Source organism: Pleurodeles waltl, chromosome 7 (genome assembly GCF_031143425.1).
Source record: "Pleurodeles waltl isolate 20211129_DDA chromosome 7, aPleWal1.hap1.20221129, whole genome shotgun sequence".
Lineage (NCBI taxonomy): Eukaryota > Metazoa > Chordata > Amphibia > Caudata > Salamandridae > Pleurodeles > Pleurodeles waltl.
Genome location: NC_090446.1, coordinates 180471637 through 180484305, shown reverse-complemented (window position 1 = coordinate 180484305; position 12669 = coordinate 180471637). Strand labels below are relative to the sequence as shown.

General features: G+C 41.2%; 1 protein-coding gene across 2 annotated transcripts in view; it reads left to right on the top strand.

Annotated features, from left to right (window-relative positions):
- Positions 1-12669, top strand: part of ZNF335 (zinc finger protein 335) — a 260110-nt gene that overhangs the window by 43966 nt on the left and 203475 nt on the right. For both annotated transcript variants that reach the window (XM_069243523.1, XM_069243522.1), the window contains 4 exons: positions 7464-7733; positions 10528-10798; positions 11533-11610; positions 12123-12476. In XM_069243523.1, the coding sequence (XP_069099624.1) occupies positions 7515-7733; positions 10528-10798; positions 11533-11610; positions 12123-12476 (922 nt within the window). In that variant the 5' untranslated portion in view covers positions 7464-7514. The remainder of the gene's footprint in view (positions 1-7463; positions 7734-10527; positions 10799-11532; positions 11611-12122; positions 12477-12669) is intronic.

Below are 12669 nucleotides of genomic sequence, written 5' to 3'. Positions count from 1 at the left end.
TACAAGAGGATGCGAATAGGTCGATAAACCTTTTGACTCACAATTACGATGTTCTTACCATAGCTCCAGTACATAATCAGTAGCCAATACACAATAGTCAATAATCATTAGCAGTCAATAACAGCAATAATCAATGGAGTCAGTAATTGTCATGCACCTTGACCTTTCAGTCATGAATAATCACACCTTTTAGTAAAAGTTATAATATGTATTTCCCCATATTAACAATGCTAAGGTCATGTAGATTAATCTCAAAATCAAATGGAAAACATACAAAAACAATACTGGCTGTCCAAAGTGGTGAAAGAAACGTAATCTAATCAAAGCTTGAACTACAACACATTCTAAAGTTATGGTGCAAATCAGTAACAAAACTAGCTGCCTCAAAGTAATCATGTACATTAAGTTTAGCAGAGAAATTCATCAAGCATTAATTAGTGAGGATCCTTAACTAACACCAGATTAGCATCAGCATGTTGGGCTTCATGCAAAACAATTCAGTAACACAAACTATGGCTCTATCAAAAGAGTACAGTTGGTACCTAGAAAGAAAAAAAAATATGCATAATAATGAACAGTCTCATTGATAATACCTATCCTCAGTATGGATCAGCAAGAGGAGTCAGTCTTCCTCCTCAGGGCATCAGTCGATCAGCAAGGCATCAGGATTCAGCATCAAAGTTCAGAAAACGCAAAGTCTATAGCATTAAAGTTAAGCACGTCTCTTGCCAAGACGCATAAGACATATTGGGGGTGATTCTAAGCTTGGCGGGCGGCGGTCATTCTGGGTTTCCCACTGGGCTGGCGGGCGACCCAGCGGGAAACACCCTTCCACGAGGAAGCCGGCTCCGAATGGAGCCTGCGGAGTGGAAGCGGTGCGACGGGTGCAGTAGCACTTCGCGAATTTCAGTGTCTGCTAAGCAGTCTGCTAGTTTCTGATGTACATTGCTCACCTCTTTCGTGATCTTCGGGCTAACCTATTCACCCCCCATAGTTTCCTCAATGAGTTCAGCCGCTTCCATGCTTAGCCTAGCACAATTCACATACTCCCCTCCCTTAGGAACACTCTGTAGGGTACTCAACTTTTCTAACCATTGAGTCAACTGCTGAGCTGTCAAATCTTGCAATAAAATGTTACTTGCTCGGACCGGTGGCACCTGCTATGCAGCTACATTCGGGGTCTGCGGTGTCAACAATTTCAAACTCTGGCTAACAGTTGGCCCTGCCATAGTATCTGGAAGTGTTACAAATGGACTAAGGTCTAGCACTGACCTTGATCCGTCAGATGTCTATCCCACAGGAGAGACTACCCGTGCACCTTCATTATGACCTTCCCTCATTATACTCTGGGACATTGCTCCCTGTTCACCTACAGTTGTTGTCATGTGTGCAAATAAGGGTACAGCTGGACCAACAGTAATACGTAGCGATATAGCATCTGGTGCAGTTCTGGATCTTATGCTCTGTGAGAGAGTAACTCCCATATTTTGATTCATCATCAGAGTCATATCTGACTGGGTCCTTGTTTCAGGAGTAAACCTTGGCACTTGGGGCAGTAAAATTGGAGTTGGTTCAGTTTGAAACCAACATCGGTCTCAGGTAAACCTGTTCCGTAGGCACCATTAGGTTTGAAGTTGTTTCCATAATGGGCACATCAGGATAATTTCTCTGAACCTGTGGCGGTTGCACCTGATTTTGCACTACAAGAGTAGTAGGCACATTAAGACCACTCTGCATCGCATGCTGTGTCAGGCCAGCATTAACCTGCATTGGACTCATTGCCCATTAACCTGTGTCAGAGCTGTGGGATCAGCACTGGTACTTAGACCACTCTCATGTACTGTATATAGTGGTGGGTGATCTCTCAATAACTGTGTAATAAACTTATCATCATCTGATTCCTCCTCTACTGCTGAAGACTTTCTAGCCTCCCTATCCTCGGACGGACTTCTGTTAGTCTTCCTAGTAGCTTTCCTTCCTTCTTTCTAGTTGTCCTGTGTAATTTCTGGAAACAACTTAATTCCGTCCAAAGTCTCCATCCTCCAAACTCTCTGAACACTGTCCCATCTAGCCTCTGCTAGAGTCTTTTCAGCCTTTCTCATCCTCCTCTCGCATTTCTGTTGCTGTCTGACTAATAACTCCCAAATAGCTAATGCCTCAACCTGTGCTGGTCTCGGAAGGGGCTTTGATTCATTTAGCACCATCCTTAAATGCTCCAAAACCCTCAAATTGAATGTCCCATTTGTAGGAAACGCTAAGTTCCCATCCCTTTCAGCCAATTTGCACCATTGTTTTAGCCAAGGGCATGGCGCAACACCCTTCTCTTCCATTACAATGTAAGCTGCTATACCTTCTGGCTGTGTAGCCTCGTCTATAATCGTTGTAATGTATGTATCTCCCCTTAGGGCACATTTTAACTCTTTGAAAAATGTCATCTTTCAACCTTTTTGTTATTCAAAATCAAATCAGGAAGTGATTTTTAATCCCCAGATTCTTTTCACCCACTTTCTCAACCAATTGGCTCTCACGGACGGCTGCCAATCCGTGGTGACCCTTCTCACTAACCTACCTATTCCAGCGCGGCTCCAGTGACGTCACACTCACAGGAATTGCGGCTGACAAAGTCTTGCAGCTTGTCCTCCCAAACTCTGATTCATACAAACTAATACAAAAATTGTAAGCACTAACCAAAACCCAAAAACAAATCTGCTGGTTTACTACGGGAAAGGTAACACAATCGCTTCAGAAACCTTACAGATTTTTCACTGACGGCTCTTCCCACACTCACAGCTACTACTCCTTTCTCGGTCTCCCAGATTCGCAGGAAAAATTCGACCTGCAAATTTTACTCTCAACTGATCAATGGGTCAGTCCTGCTGCACAAAGGACTCGCCAAATCTCAGTTGAAATTTTCTTTCACTCACTTTATTCACACTTTGACTTGTTGACCACGCCCGATCAACCTACTAAACCAGACAGATTACAACATAAAACCAAGTGTCTCATACACTTTTCAATATACTCGGAGTCTTAGACCACGCAGGGACCGTCCATACATCAACAACCACGTGGACAATTTTTTAGCACAAAGCGCCACACTCATATGAAGTTTGACGACTTCCCTACTCTCACACTCCTTTTTACAACTTCATTTGGAGCACACAAACTCCCTAAAACCCTCACAGACCTCACAATTCACCTGCGATTTGCATAAGCTGTGCAAGTGCAACCTAGGTCTTTCACACTGTCACTAGAACGCCGAGAACATCCTCAAACACCCATTAGCGGGACCCAGGATTCTGGGAAAGTCATTTCTGGACTTAAGGGAACATAATTTTCTCTCCAGTTAGCATCATTGAAAAATAAAATCCAAATCTCAATAATAATGAATTCTGCTACTACCTCTGGGACCTTCAATCCTGCTTCTATCTCTGTTATAAGCTCTTATGGACAAACCTTCATCTCTCTCTACCAACACCGTTAACACCTGATACCCTGTACTGGATGTCTATGATACGCTCTTAAGGAGACTAACTATCAGCCTCTCTTACCAACTCTGTTAACACGTGTTACTCTGTACCAGACGTCTATGATAAGCTCCTAAGGAGACGAACCATCAGTCTGCTACCATCTCTGTTAATGCGTCTGACCTTAATAAGTAAACTTACAAGGGGACACAAATAGGTTGATGAACCTTTTGACTCGCAATCAAGATGTTCTTACCATAACTCCAGTACATAATCAATAGCCAATACACAATAGTCAATAATCATTAGCAGTCAATAACAGCAATATTCAATGGAGTCAGTAATTGTCACGCACCATGACCTTTCAGTTATGAATAACCACACCGTTTAGTAAAAGTTAGAATATTTATTTCCTTACATTAACAATGCTAAGGTCATATAAATTAATCTAAAAATCAAATGGAAAACATACAAAAACAATGCTGGCTGTCCAAAGCGGCGGAAGAAACGTAATCTAATCAAAGCTTGAACGACAACACATTCTAAAGTTATGGTGCAAGTCAGTAACAAAGTCAACTGCGTCAAAGTAATCACACACATTAGGTTTAGCAGTTAAATTCATCAAGCATTAATCCCTATTAGCATGATTTCTTTAGTGAGGATCCTTAACTAACACCAGATTACAGTCAACATGTTGGGCTTCGTGCAAAACAATTTAGTAACACAAATTTGGAAAAACATCTAACTATGGCTCTAACAAAACAGTACAGTTGGTACCTAGAAAGAAAAAGCAAATATGCATAATAATGAACAGTCTCATTTATAATACCTATCCTCAGTATGGTTCAGCAAGCAGACTCAGTCTTTGTCCTCAGGACCTCAGTCGATCAGCAAGGCATCAGGATTCAGCATCAAAGTTCAGAAAACGCAAAGACTTTAAGTATTAAAGTTAAGCACGTCTCTTGTCAAGACACACAAGACATATTGACCTTTCAGTCAGCAAGAAAATGGGCAATGGGACTGTCTTCTCTCAGTGCAGCATCATTAAATTAAAACTACTTCCCAAATCCCTATTGGTCAGTTAATCGCATGTTCATACTTTGTCCAATAAAACTGAAACTCCAAATCTATGATTTCTACTTTTACTCCGTTCACATTTCGTTGATTGGTTTGTCTTGCAATGTCCTCATCATCCAGCTTCTCAGGTAACAATATTGTTGCAGCTTCCACTCCAGTCAGTATTTCCATTGTTCTTCTGAGAAAGTCAATCTCACACACATTACACACAAAATGTTACATTATTAAGAACATCATCTTCTAGCAGTCTGTTCTCATGGGAAAGGTTTCTCAGCTACGAGCTCATAATGCAAAATGGAAAATCACAGTTTAACTCTCTAGGACAGCCATTTATTAATCGTTATGAAATACAGCTTTGACATAAGGCCTGGCAAACTAGGCCAAGACATTTGCCAAATTAAGGCCTGCAATTAATAAATATAGAGCAAAATGCATAACCCTTAGTATGACATATTACTACATTAGTCAAACATATATTCAGCATTTGACAATATTAATTCTCTAAAGTTCACTTTGTGAACATTGACGGCCACTCTTAGTAATCACATTTTTAAATGTGCGCATTATTTTACAATGTTATTTTATTTTCTACACAAATCACTTATTCAGAATACATGAACACTCATTAATATTTTTTAATAAAACACATGCGCTAGCAACTACCAGAATTTCCAATAATTTACCACCCGCTTTGGTAGAATTGAGGAATCTTGCCCTTTTTGACCTATACTTAACACTACAGGCTGTTATAGGAAACATCACCTTGAATCATGTAAGCCTTTAAATAATTTGAGTAGCCTCCATTCTAATGTAAAAAAACAAAGACCATAGTAAGCATTACCATGCCATTTTATTTTGTGTCAATGAGGTTAAAAAATCATTTTGAACGTGCCTCTTTGTGGAACCTTCAACCACCAAGGACTCCTCCTATCAGTCTAAAACAAAGCTGTGCGCTGCTTGAACCAGAGGTTCATCTGGTCATGAAATAACCACATTTTGCAGCAAGATGTGCGGCTTGCAGATGTTCTACTTTAACTGAAACCTTGAAACTTTGACCATTTGTTAAAAACCAAAGATGAAAGCACGACTAGAAGTGGTGCATTCTCAATTTGTCATTTAGTAAATACCGACCACTTACTCCAAGACATTGCTACTGCCCAACTTTCCTTTATTGGTGGGAACCTTTGCACTCTTGGTGATGAAGGATGTGTTGTCACATGGCTCTTGGCTGCCTAAAAAGTATGTTATTTATGCAGATTAATGTTTCTCAGCACAGTGGAACTCATTTGTGTAGTATTATCAGGCAGCTTATGATGCACATAGAGGGTTGATCTACATTTTGGAACATGCGTGTGCAAGCATTGGTGAAAACGTTTGCAGTTGGGAGATATCTGGCGCAGTGAGAAGTGTAATTGTGTGAGGGCAACAGGCAGGGCAAAAAGGAAGCTATTTCTTACATTCCCTGGCGACACTAAAAGCCCTATCTCTTTCCCAGCAAAATATTAAAGGCTGAAACTCAGTTGATCAAATAAAGCAACTTTAAAAGATCGAATTTTAGATTCGGAGCATTGTAATAGATTCAAAATGTTACCAAATTTTCTAAAAATCGGTTAAACGCGGTAAACCTAGCCTTTACCCATCTGTGTTTCAAGGGCAAAAGATGAAGGTTTATTTTATTGTTGAGATCCAAGGTTTCCTACCACTTATATCAGTTCTTGGAAGTTGGGGGGCGATGTCTTCTTTAAAGACCGTATTTGCAACCTGTACCACCTGCTTTATTGTGATTGCTATTTACTAGCTATAAGGATATAACTCTGTAAGGGGTTTATTTTCAAATCATGGTTCGACTTGATATTTTGTTATAGTGCTTCTATTTTTTTTTATGCTTTAGCTTGTTATTTACAATTAGATTCACAATTAGTCAACACATTTTTCCCCTGTTTATTACATGTTCTTATTCTGTATGCACATATAACTTGTATTGTTGTGTTTTCCAGTGGGGATAAAATCATTTCATAACTGAAATAGTTGTGTTGAAGGCAAAAATTTGACAGCGGGTTAGGATTTAGCACTGCAGTTGTTGATGACACAAACAGAGCCTGCAGGTTGATTAGATTTGTGTTTGGCTATACCAAGAGGTGCGTTAAAGGGGGTGAGAAAGGCACAAAAAGGAGACATTTGAATTTTGAGTGAAGGTGGCACGTAGCAGTGGCCAATCTTTTGTCCTGTGGTTGTTGCTTAAAAATGCAGGAGGAGGTGAGTGGGTGTCTTAGTTGTTGACTGTGCTTTTAGGGCTTTTCAGTTGACTGCAGCAACAGGACATGAGAAGAGTGAGTGTCTAAGAAGGGTAAATAATGAAATAGGAGACAGAAAGAAGATGCTAGTACCTGGAATCCAATCGTGATGTTGACCGATCAGTGCACCTAACATCGAGATGATAGGGAAGGGAGTGTAGGTGGAATAGAACAAATCATCATCTTTGAGTGAGAAGCAGAAGTAGTTGAGGTTCTGTTGCTGAGATACTGTGTAACTTGAAATAATCACATTTGGGTCTCTGACTAGGCTCTCCGTTTTCTCCTTTCCGAGGTTGAGAAATAAGCCATTGTTAAAGAACCATTGCTAATTACAGGTAGACATTTAAATCGCTGGTGCGCCTGATATTAGCAATCACTCTTATAATGTGGGAGCATATCTTTGGTGTGAGAGTAGCTTGATCAAAGCTTCACCATTTTAACCTTGTGATGTCATCCTTTTTTTCTGCTGATGCCATCTAATGTAATGCAGCCTCTTCTCTCTCTTTCTCGCTAACGCTGTGGGGAGTGTGTGTCTTTTTTCCCGTTTTGGCATTGAAGAAACACTTATTTTGTTCTACGGACTTCCCCATTTTAAGATTCTAATTTCTCTGAATCTCTTCCGCAGCTCAGGAAAGCTGGCTGCGTGCATGTGGACTAAACTTCTTTCGAGTGCAGAATGGAGATGGAAGAGAACGAAGTGGAGAGTAGCAGTGATGTGGGCCCTTTCATGGGGCAAGATATGCCCTCTGAGAGCGGAATTGAAGTGGAGACTTCAGAAGCCATGTCTGCAGATAGCAGTGATGCCGCCATCTGTCATGGGCTGCAGGAAGCACATAACAGCAGCATGCAGGTGGACTCGGAGGTGGGCCAGAGCACCGATCAAAGGGGCTTGATGGTAAGTGTTCTTTCTCTCACCCCATAGCTATATTCATTTACTTATTCTCTAGTCTCATTCATTCTGACTTGTCCTTTGTTTTCATTACTTCTTTCTACTCTTATCTTCTAATGTTTCTACTGTCATCTTCCCATTTTTGGTGCTTGCTTTTCTTATCTTGATTATTTTTTCTGTGTCCTTTAGTCATGTCCTATCCCATCTTCCTCTTTCCACTCCTTATTCCTCCTTGTGTTTTCACTTGTCTAGCATCTCCTTTCTATTAGCGCAATCCCTTAATCCCACCCCTACCCCCGTTTACAGATTTGGTCGTCCTACTCATTCTCAATCACTGTTCTCCCTTCCTGCCTTTGTCTTATCAACTTTATCTTTCACCTCGCCTTTTCATCTCTTTCTCTTCCGCCCCTCATTTTTGAATGTCCACTTCTTTTAATTTCCTTTCGCTTTCCCACCTCCCTTGGAAGGTCTAGGGCTTCAACCAAATTGAGTTTGCCTTGAGGTCGATCTTATCCAGAACCCACAAGATCAGACAGGGTATTCAAAATTTCGTCCACGTATGTTTGGATTACCGGGCACTCCTACACTACTTTAAACAAATCTCCCATCATGTAGGGACATCTGAAGCAGTGTCGTGGGACCTTGTCATGCATGCATCACAGGCTTTTAGGTGCATATTAATCCCTATGCAGGGAGTTAAATGGATTAGACCGGTATAGGCATTTCTTAGAGTGCCATCTTGCTCAGTCAGCGCCAGAGCGTCCACTTCCTATCTTTCTGTAAGTTTAACAAAGGAGTCGAGAACATTAATTTATTAAATAAATCCTTATACACCTTTGGTGCTACACTGGCTACCTTGCTGTTGACTCTCGGTTTTGCCTCATGGGCGCTAACGTCTCAGATTAGACATTTGACTGGAAGAGGAGAACCCAGTGCTTGTCTTAGCTGTAAATACTTATAGAAGTTAACTTCAGCATTCAGATCTGCAGATGATTTGATATGGTCGCCCTCCTATATGTCTCACATGTTGTAAAGGCCAATTGTTGGTGCGGAACGTCAACTGTGCAGGCTGTTCGGTACCTATAGGGAATTCCTTTAGTCACCCTACTCTCCCGGCCTATTCATTCTAGCAAGCGAGTACCCCATTTTGGCTAGGAAAAGGGCTCTGGAGTTTTGGTGACATAGAACAAACCTAGCAGAGGAGTAGAATCAAACAGGTTATGGTCCAGCTGGAAGACCTGATTATCCCTGTCACCAAATAGACATTTGTTCACAACAATGGGTGTACTGCCTAGTAGTATGATCTGGCCTCAGTCTTCCCATGCCCACTATCATAAGTGGACTGACTGTTTTCATCCACAGCAGCCTTCGGACCCCACCCTTCCATAAGAAAGAGCAAACTGTATCAGCTGTCCTTTTACAGAATCTCTCGAGGAGCTCAAAAGGGTAAAAGGGTAATTTTGTAGTTCATACAGGATTAATAGTAGGGCCACCACTTTTAATATAGCCACCCACCCGGTGATTGAGATTGGCAGCATGGCCCATGCCTTCAGTTCTAAATGGAGGATGCCAGTGAGAGGGGTTATGTCTGTGTCCCCGTACTCCCGGGTCACAAATTATTGTGACTCCAAGATCTGTAATTCAGGCTTGTTTTCAACACACTTTGGTTTGCTAGTCAATTTCATTGCCCCACCTTGCACCAGTTAAAGGATTGATTTTGTCCCAGTTTTTCAATAGGCCTGGGAATTTTCCAAAGATATAAACTATTAGTGTCCCTTCACTGCCAGACAACCTTGTGTACTTGATAGACAAAAAGTAGGTCTCCTGCAAGTAGGACAACTTTACCATCTAGAAATCCATGCCATTTGAGTCCCCTCAATAGCAAGGATGACTAGAAGGGGTGAAAGAAGACACCCATGTTGAGTTTCGAATTGAGAACAAAGAGACATTGCATTGGACATCAATACCCTAGTCTTCGGCTTAGTATGCTTCATTTTCACTGCCTGGAGATAGTTGGGACATACGTTCATTTTTAAAACAATTCGGTCATCACAGTTCATCGAATTAAAGGCCTTTTCTAAGTCAATTAGAGAAGAACACTGGAGCTTGACGTGTTCGTGTCCTAGTGCATTATGTACTCTCCTGATGTTGTGTCTGGGTGCCCTCCCAGCACGAAGACATTTTTATAAGGGTGGATAAGAGACCTAATGATGTTTGCCAGTCTATTCCCTGTATCTTCTGTTAAAACGTTTGTCTTAGTATTAATCAAGGAAATACTTCTATATGAAGGATATTTATCAGCAGGAATCTTCTTGAGTTTTTTGCAGAGTGTCCTCCAGTTTCTATCTCTTATTTCACTCTTCCACTAGTTCCCTGTATCTTATCAATTTCTGTGTCATCTTAATCCTTTTTTTTTTTGCTCTTTCTGTGCTGTCATTTCATCATGTTCCATTTTAAACTCGTCTTCCTTTTAAACCATCTCACTTTTCTAACCCCTCAAGTCCAGTTTGCTACTCTCCGTGCCTTTTGTAAAACCTTGCTTTGTTTCCATCCTGGCATTCCTTATCTTTTCATTTGCTAATCCCTTTCCCTCAGTGTCATTACTTACTATTTCCATGCGTTTTGGTTCTTCTCTGTTCTTTTTCTGTCTCCTCTTTGCATCCTGTCTCAGCCTTCTATCTTCTTTCTGTCACTTTGATTTCCTATCCTTCTTTGTCCATCCCATCTAATTTCAACCATTATATCATCTCAGTGTCTTATCATTTGAATCCAAATTCCTGATTAATTTTCTTTTTTAAAGGAACAAGTGTCTGAAACTAGCTCGACATCAGACTCTAGTGCGGTTACATATCTTCCAGACTCCTCTTCCGTTGCCCAGTCCAGCACTTCTAATGTCTGCACAGTCACCCAGTCCATCATGGTTGCAGAGGCACCACATGTCCTTGTTCATTCGAGTGTGGTTTCTGATGGGTGTATGATTGTATCAGACTCAACATCCAGCACCTCCTCAGATCTAGGTGCTGCAATTGACCGGATCATCGAGTCTACAATTGGACCAGACATAATACGAGGTGAGTGATTGCCTCAGTTGTCCCCACAAACAAATTATCTCAGTAATTCCTTTCCGGTATTCGATGGACACACTTTGCTTTTAAATCTAACATAATATTTCACCTTCAACTACCCATTCTTTTTGGTTTTCCCCAAACACGCACTCTTCCTATGATGGTATACAAGTATAAATGAAAGAAGTTGCCAGGGTCATCACAGTCAACTGTGTACCAGTCTCCAGAATGTTAGCTAGTAATTAGCAGTGATCCACGAGGTGTAAGAAACAATTTACAATATAAAGGAAGAAAAGCATCTCGCTCTCTGTCTCTTATTAGCAAAATGGGAATATCATCTTTAAGAATTCATTGTGATGTTACAGGGGTAATGGAGCCTCCATGCATTTCATCTAAAGGGACCTAAATCTTTAATGTTAAATAAAATGTGCCTATAATTGGACCTCTATTTCCAGCTTTTCAGAGTGCCTATTTGTTTTACCAAACTTCCTGAGGATGAACACTTTTCTATTAACTTCAGTTTTACTCCATTATATACGTATATGGTGTAATCAGATTCCAATTCAGCTTTTATATCTCTAATCTTAACACCAGGTTGTTGAGTCTGTATTGTTATACCAGGATACCTATCCCTTCAATGTCTGTTTTTTCCAGGCTTACTAATTGTATCTGTCCCTCTCTTCATTTCAATGTGTATTCTTGCCTTTGCTCCATCTACCATCTCCCCTTTCCCTTATTAGGCTGCATTGAAGTGTCAAGTGCTGAAGGTGGAGTTGCTGAAACCACCCGGTACCTTATCTTTCAAGGTCCTGATGATGGTGAGTTGGTTACCAAAAACCTTCACTTCTGTGTTTATCTTTTCATACAAAGGTTGCCCAACCGTATATTTAGTAAGCAGACACTTTAGAGGCATTTTTAACAAGGGTGTAGGTGTGTTGATGATGCACTTGCATTGTAGAAATGTTTAGTCTTCTTGATTTGGGAAAGTGATGGCTGCAGGCTTACTGGTAGGCAGGGTTGTATGCAGCAAAAAGCATATGGAAAGAAATATAGCACTGTTGTCCGTATGAAAAATTACAATTCTTAATGAGCTGCTTTACGAAACAGTCATCGGGCTCATTGTGAACGTGGTTAAAGCATGCTGAAATTGTGGAAATATTGTTGGCACAGACTTGGGGGTCATTTTCTGTATTTATCTCCATCACATCATAGTTGAAGCGACTCCCCTAAATGTCCCTGAATTTCTTCAGTGATAGTTTCAAACACTTTCCTACCTCACAGTAGCCCTTTGGTAGAGTTTAAATTTTGTCAAATCTCGTTCCTGTTTTAGGATCTCTCATGGGATCCTCACGCCTTGCAATAGAAGCTGTAACCGAGGGACCCACCTCCACATCCTTGGACAACTCTGAAGAACCAGAACCGGCCAGTGCCTCTCACCAGTTCGACATTGGAGGACATTTGATCGCAGTCCAACCTGATCAACCTTGCGATGGGCCGGAGAACTGTGAGAGAGACACTCCTTTTCAAGGGAGTGCCAGAGACACAGAAGACCCAGATTTACAGGACTTGGAGGGCATGATGGAGGTGGTGGTCGTGCAACAGTTTAAGTGTAAAATGTGCCAGTACAAGAGCATTTCCAAGAACACACTTTTCCGGCATGTGAAGGAGCGGCACTTTCCAACAGGTGAGGCTTCGTCTGCTCTCCCCTCCTTGCAACCCAGCGTTTATCTAAATGTTATAATGATGTGCTAAGCGCAATAGCATGAGAAATGGTTTCTTGCCACTTTTTTATGAAGAGCTGTTAAGGGAGGAACTGCGAGGCCATTTTGAGATTTACTCTACCATGTTGCTAAGTAAGGGCCTTAGTGATAGAATGC